At 46.9% G+C, this 7346-nt stretch overlaps 1 protein-coding gene across 1 annotated transcript; it reads left to right on the forward strand.

Annotated features, from left to right (window-relative positions):
* The first annotated feature begins 376 nt into the window (after positions 1-376).
* On the forward strand, positions 377-5011 carry LOC132462522 (putative nuclease HARBI1). The gene is given in 4 exon segments (XM_060058078.1): positions 377-795; positions 797-1412; positions 4121-4246; positions 4784-5011. Coding segments are annotated over 4 exon segments (1362 nt in total). The 5' UTR covers positions 377-403.
* The last annotated feature ends 2335 nt before the right edge of the window (positions 5012-7346 follow it).

Below are 7346 nucleotides of genomic sequence, written 5' to 3' on the forward strand. Positions count from 1 at the left end.
CCGCAGGTTTTTCCAGCGCAGTGTTACTTGTTTTAAGGTCCTCTTTTGGCCAGACCCCAAGGCATTGATTCGGTTGGTAATGTCTTCCCAAATGGTGTCTTTACCTTTCTTGGTGACCTCCCCACCCTTTGCCGAGCTGAAAACACCTACTATTGTGGCAAAATTGGCCCGAACACCCTCCAGTAGTGCGTACGTTTCTGCCACAGTGAAATTAGGCCCTTTTGACTCCATGATTTCTCCTTGGTCTCCATGATTTCGCACACATTTCTCTTAACGCCTTGGGCATTATTGCTTTGGCCTGTGATCAATTAGGCTTCTAGTTATTAGCTTGTTGCTGGTTGGTTTGACCACTTAAACACATCATGTTTCGCACACATTTCTCTTAACCTACAGAGGCATCCAGATGGCGGGTATTGTTCATCGGTACCATAGGAGAAGGCACCCTGCTAGGGTGTACGCTGAGCGTGCCAAACCACTTGAGCAATACACTTCAGATGAACTGTATGCACGTTTTCGCTTTGGGAGAGATGACATCAAGTACATTTCAGACCTGATTAGACCAACACTCCAACACAAAACCCGAAGGAGTCATGCTTTGTCCGTGGAGGAACAGTGCTTAATTGCACTGCGCTTTTACGCATGTGGGACTTTCTACCAAGTAATAGGAGACTATATGGGAGTGGACAAATCCACTGTGAGTAATGTGGTGAAGGTTGTGTCCATGGCACTGGGCAGTCTGATCAATCAATTAGTTTCCTTTCCCAAGGTTGACCAGATTGCTCAGACTAAGCACAAGTTTTCACATGGGGAACATGCCTAACACGATTGGAGTTATCGATTGTACACATGTGCATATCCAAGCACCTCGTGAGAGGGAGTGGGAGTATGTAAATCGGAAGGGGAGGCACAGCATCAACGTACAACTTGTGGGCAACGCCGACCTCATCATCACCAACTGTGTTGTGAAATGGCCAGGGTCTGTCCATGATGCACGCATTCTAAGACAGAGTGCACTATACAGAGAGCTCCAAACAAACCGGCCAAATGGCATTATATTGGGAGACAGCGCTTACCCACTTCTACCATGGCTAATGACCCCTTTTCCGGTTGCAAATACACCTGAGCAAGCACGCTTCAACATTGCACATTGCAAAACAAGATGTGCCATTGAGCGCTTAAATGGAGTGCTGAAGAGAAGGTTTGCCTGTCTTAACTACCTGCGAGTAGAACCTAAGGTGGCATGCAACATAATTCTGGCCTGTATTGTTCTGCATAACATCGCCACCAGGCGTCATGTCCCTTGCGATGCCAGTGACGCTCATGATGGACCTGAGCCTGATGTAGACCCAGAACAGCCACGAATGGTCCTACCTAGTGAGGGACACACTGGACATGCTATAAGAGAGGGAATGGTACGAAACTATTTTTAACTTTGAATAACTGTGTACAATTTGTATCATAGCTTTTCTTTATTTTATTTTTACTCATCATTATCATTTTGATTATCATTTTTATGATTTGAATTCATTCGAAATATGAATAAATGTATATCATTTGCCAAAAAACTGATTTTGTCATCATTCATTTTGTTTAAAAAACTCTGAACTGAATCCACCCTTCTGGTGGGATCAGGATAATCTTGTTTTTTTGGATCAAATGTATCCCAAACCAACTTCAAAGTTTTGAACAACACAAAAGGAAGGTTTGATCCAGATCAAATGTAAGATCGGATTACGTGATCTGATCTTTCTGAATCCATCTTTAGTTTTGAGCAACCCATTTTCAAGATTTGATCCAATCCGTTATCCGAAATCCCACTGGATTACTTTTGAAAAACTGGGCCCTGAACTTTATTTCTTAAGCTACAGATGTTTACATGAGCTATTTTAAGCCCTTTCTTGGGAAGTGTTGGCATAAACATGGTGATGGAAGATTAATATTCAGTACCCACAGTGTGTGTGCGTGCCTGCCCGAAGTTACGAACCCGTATTCTTGGCTGATCTTTCCCCTCCGACAGTCCTTTGGGAGGGAGGGTGAACAATGAGTCTATTATAGCGGATGTAGGCAATGTTTCCCTTTGATCTTTCAGCCTTCATGATTGGGATGAGTTCCTTTCGTTTCAGCCTTACAGCTTCAGAGTAGTCCTCGTTAAGGTAGATGTTCGTGCCTCTTAGCTTGTTTGCTCTTGCCATAACGGCCACCTTGTCCTTCCATCTTAAAAACTTGACGACGATCGGTCTGTGTCGGTCTCCTGCTGTTGTCGGATCCCCCGTCCGGTGGGCTCGCTCCACCTCGATCCGTCCCTCGTCCATTTCCAACTTTTCAGCTAGAGTCCGGCAGACCTTGTTCTCTGTTTCCTCCCAGCTTTCACGTTGCGACTCCGGAATGCCGTCAATGATGATGTTGTTCCTTTTGGATTGCCCCTCGAGATAGTCAGTTTTACCATCCAGTGATGTTTATGTCTCTGCGTGTATCTCTGCACATTACTGCAATCTCGTCGCTGGTCTTTTTCTGCATATCCACCTGAGTTTGTGTGTAGTCCAGGCTCTGTTTATATTCCGTGAGCACATGATTCGTACAATAAGGCGTGTTCTCAAATCTGTATTGCACCAGCAGCAATTGGACGACGACGGCCTCAACACGGTTCTCTCTGTGAAGTTGAGGCCATAGTAAATGACCGGCCCATCACCCAGCTGTCCGAGGATCCCAATGATCTTGAACCTCTCACACCAAACCATATCCTCCTGAAAGGCAAACCTGCATTACCACCTGGGGTGTTTGTGAAACAAGACCTGTATGCAAAGAGAAGGTGGAGACAGGTTAAATATATATCTGATCTGTTCTGGAAAGGGTGGGTTCAAGAGTACCTCCCTCTGCTGCAAGAACGGCAAAAATGGAACAGAGAAAAAGGGAATTTTGTGCCAGGAGACATTGTCATAGTCATGGATTCGGCTGCACCTCGTGGCTCTTGGCTGCTCGGACGAGTAGTCGAGACCTTTCCCGACAAAACGAGTTTGTACGGTCCGTTCGTCTTAAGACGAAGTTTAACACTGTGGTAAGACCAGTGACCAAATTGTGTCTGTTAAACGCAGCTTAAGATATCTGATGATAATGCAGTAATGCATGACTGGTATTAATGGCTCTTTGTTGTTTTGGTTTAAATGTTAGCTCCATCCGTCGCTTGCATTTAGAGGCCGGAGTGTAAGAGCCATTTTCCTGTTTTTCAGTTATGTTGTAATGTCTGTGTTGACCACTGAGTGGTGTTGCCGTATTGCGGGTACAGGTGTAAAGGGGATGTCATTTGGGGTACCTCTGTTGTTTGACCCCGGAAGGGCATACGGTTTTTGACCGCAAGAAATACCAAGTTGTTGTTATGTCACTGAGGATCTATGAATGTATTCCGTATTCCCATGCAATTGGTGTCATGGTGAGGAAATAAACGGGTTGTAAACCGGAGACGATCGCACGGATCAATCATTGCTTCACGTACCTGCATAGTACTGGAAACATCAACACAGCGCGTCAACCAGGTCACCCGGGAGTCAAACCACACGGAGCACACACATTGGATGTGGCTCGTATAGGGCCAATTATCCCACCGAAGAGAATTGTTGCACCTGTCCGTTGGGGAATCGAGACCGTTGTCAAACGGGCTTTTCAGCAGGATCCTGACCCTGGACCTGCACCAGATGGTAAACTGTTTGTTCCCAGAAGAGCACGGTCTGAAGTTCTCCAGTGGGGCCATTCCTCGCAACTCACAGCACATCCAGATGCCCAAAGAACTCTGGAGTTCCTCAAGCGACGCTTCTGGTGGCCGGAGATGGAGAAGGAGGTTAAGGACTTCGTTGCCGCCTGTGCTACCTGTGTCCGAAGCAAAGACCTTCGTCAGCGTCCTCAAGGGTTGCTCTTACCACTCCCAACTCCCAGTCGGCCCTGGTCGCACCTGTTCATGGATTTTGTGACTGGCCTACCCGTCTCAGAAGGTAACAGTGTCATTTTAGTTATTGTTGACAGGTTTTCTAAGGCCTGCAGACTAATTTCTTTACCTAAGTTGCCATCTGCACTTGAGACTGCTAAGCATGTTTTTCTCCATGTGTTCCGAGTTTTTGGTCTGCCGCAGGTCATCGTCTCGGACAGAGGCCCCCAGTTTTCCTCCCGTGTATGGCAAGCCATCTGCCGACTCATAGGGGCCACTGCCAGCCTGTCCTCTGGGTTCCATCCGCAGTCCAATGGCCAGACAGAGAGGGTAAACCAGGAGATGGAGGCCACCCTTCGGAGCTTGGTTGCTGACAACCCCTCATCTTGGAGCGCCAAGTTGCCGTGGGCGGAGTATGCTCATAATACCCTCCAGTCCTCCTCCACTGGTCTATCCCCATTCCAGTGCCAGTTTGGCTTCCAACCACCCTTGTTCCCAGAGCAGGAGAGTGAAGCAGGGGTGCCGTCTGCTCTGCATTTCGTGCGGCGGTGCAGACAAACCTGGAAAAGGGTTCGTCAGGCACTGCTTCGCACTGCCAAGCGGAAACAGGTGTAAGCCAACCGTCACCGGACACCGGCTCCTATCTTCCGCCCGGGACAGAAGGTCTGGCTGTCCGCCAAGGATCTACCATTACGGGTGGAGTCCCGTAAGCTTGCCCCACGCTACATTGGCCCTTTCAAGATTACCCACCGGGTTAATCCAGTCGCCTACAGACTCCAACTGCCCCGGTCCGTGAAAGTCCACCCCACTTTTCATGTTTCACGTTTGAGACACGTGCTTACCTCCCCTTTTGCCCCTGCCCTCAAGCCCCCTCCTCTTCCCCGGATGGTTGATGGTGGACCAGTCTACACGGTGAATCGGCTGCTGGACTCCCGTCGGGTCCAGAGGTCGGTCCAGTACTTGGTGGATTGGGAAGGCTACGGCCCTGAAGAACTTTCATGGGTCCCTTCTCTGAATATTGTCGACAAGACCCTGATCAGAGACTTTCACCAACAGCATACTGATCGTCCTGGGAACGCCAGGAGGCGTTCCTAGAGGGGGAGATTCTGTCATAATGTTGGACTATTGTGTCATAGACCACTAGATGGCGCCAATTCTGTCTTTCTGTTCTCTGTGTTGTTTCCACCTAATATCGATTGTTAAGCAGACTCACCTGGCCCTGTTAATTAGTCATGTGATTGGTTCAGCCGTGTTTGTCTCACAGTACTTAAGCCTGGTTCTTTCACTCTGTCTCTGTTGAGACCATGTGAGTAGACCTTGGTCTTGAACCCTACGTTTTGAATTTCTTGTTGTTTGACCCTGGACTGTTCTCATACTCTGAGTTTTGGATTACCCTTTGGATTTACTTTGATTGTGTTTTTGCCCTTTTGGATTGTTGGACTGAGTTTTTGTGTTTTTGCCATTTTTGGATTACTTGGATTACGTTTTGGATCTTCTGAGCTTTTTGGAACTTTATTAATGAGGAATAAATACCTTACACTTGCACCCACTCTAGCATCTGCTGGTGGGAGTTTTAGAACTTTGTCAACCGAAGTGCTTGAAACCAGGATATGAGATTCACCACGAGTCTGCACATGCTCATTTGCATAAAAGGTACTAAAGTTAAACTTTTGTCCCGCCCTTTCAATGTCCCACACCTAACCTCATCATCCTCCTCTCTTCTGCAGGACATTGCTTTGCTTGACAAATGTTTGCCCTAATATCTCTAGAAGCTGTCCCCAAGACAAAGATGAACAGGGGAATTGCTTGCAATCTTCAGTCAGCATATGCACGCACAACCACACACACACCAAAAACGAATGCACACCTACTACACATGCACACACACACACACACACACACACACACACACACACACACACACACACACACACACACACACACACACACACACACACACAGATTAGTCGCACACATTGTGAATGAGTCTGCCATCCCTCCCTGTCCCTCACTCTGTTCAGCCTGCCTCCACCTCCCCTCTCATTATCCTCCCCAGCGCTCACCTGTCCATGGGTAACGAGGGGCCATGGACCAGGTGGTGACACGGGGTGGTGGTGGTGAGTGCTGGGCCGCTCTGGAGGACCGGGGGTTGTGGCCCTGTCTGGTTTACATGAGCTTCCTTCTGGGGAGACGTTTCTGTTCACCCTCAGACGCACAGGTCAAAAGTTCCATAAAATGGGGCTCAAAAGAGAGGCTCTCCGTAGACGGGATCTGTTATTACTTATTACCACTGTTATAGTTTCTCTACGTATTATTACTTTTATTTTATTTTTATTATTATTTATTGTCATCTATTGATTATTTATTATTATTAGGTGAGGGCTGTATGCAGTGCTCAACAATTGTTCTTCTTAGGCTTTCTTTCTTTTTTATTTCCTACAAACATCTTCTTCCTAAATTTTTCACCTGGGGACTCAATTCCAATTTTTTAATGTTCAGATTAGCTTGGAATCGCCCGCCTCTTTCAGATTTTTTAAATATTTCATACTTTTTAAGATAAGTATGAATGGGTGAATGGGTGGACGGCAGAGCCGTCCACCCATTCTGACACTGTTAGGAAACATTCACTTTATGAGGTTTTCTAACATTATCAGTTCCCCTAGCCTGCCTATTGTCCCTCAGTGGCTAGAAATGACGTCAGGTGTAAACGAGCACTAGGTATCCTGCTCCACCTATGAAAAATGAAAGCTCAGACTCGCCGATTTGGAATTTGGCCCCATATGTCGTCCTAAGGGGCCAGGTTACCTCCCCCTCAGCGCCACATGTGTGTTTGTGAATATACACACACTGTTTTCGTAGTGTTGTATACTTCTTTGTTATTTGGATAACCGTTCTGCTGATGGTGTTATGGCGCAAAACACGCAACATAAGGTAAGGTTTGCGCAAAGCTCCCATTTAATGAAAAGACTAGACTGCGTCGGGTTCTCTGACGTCTTTGGTACTTCCACAACAAGGCTCGTAGTGGGGGTTATCTCGGCCATGGTTGAGATGGATAGGGGGAAAACTTTGGCTTTGACACCCTGAAGTCCAGATTGAACCTCAACATGGAGGAGAAAGGGATTGTTGCCCGCGATTGTTTCCCGGGAATGTCTCCCGCCTATGCCCCGCTGCCGGTCGGCGTATACATACACCGCATGTGTATGAATGGATTGTTGAACCGATACCCCAAACTCATAACGATAAGTGGAGCGGGTGGTGTGTGTGTCTGTGTGTGTGTGTGTGTGTGTGTGTGTGTGTGTGTGTGTGTGTGTGTGTGCTTGATAATAATAATAATAATACATTTAATTTAGAGGCGCCTTTCAAAACACCCAAGGTCACCTTACAGAGCATATAGTCATCATACAATTTAAAAAAAAAAAAAAGACGTTGT

Source organism: Gadus macrocephalus, chromosome 8, assembly GCF_031168955.1.
Source record: "Gadus macrocephalus chromosome 8, ASM3116895v1".
Classification (NCBI taxonomy): domain Eukaryota; kingdom Metazoa; phylum Chordata; class Actinopteri; order Gadiformes; family Gadidae; genus Gadus; species Gadus macrocephalus.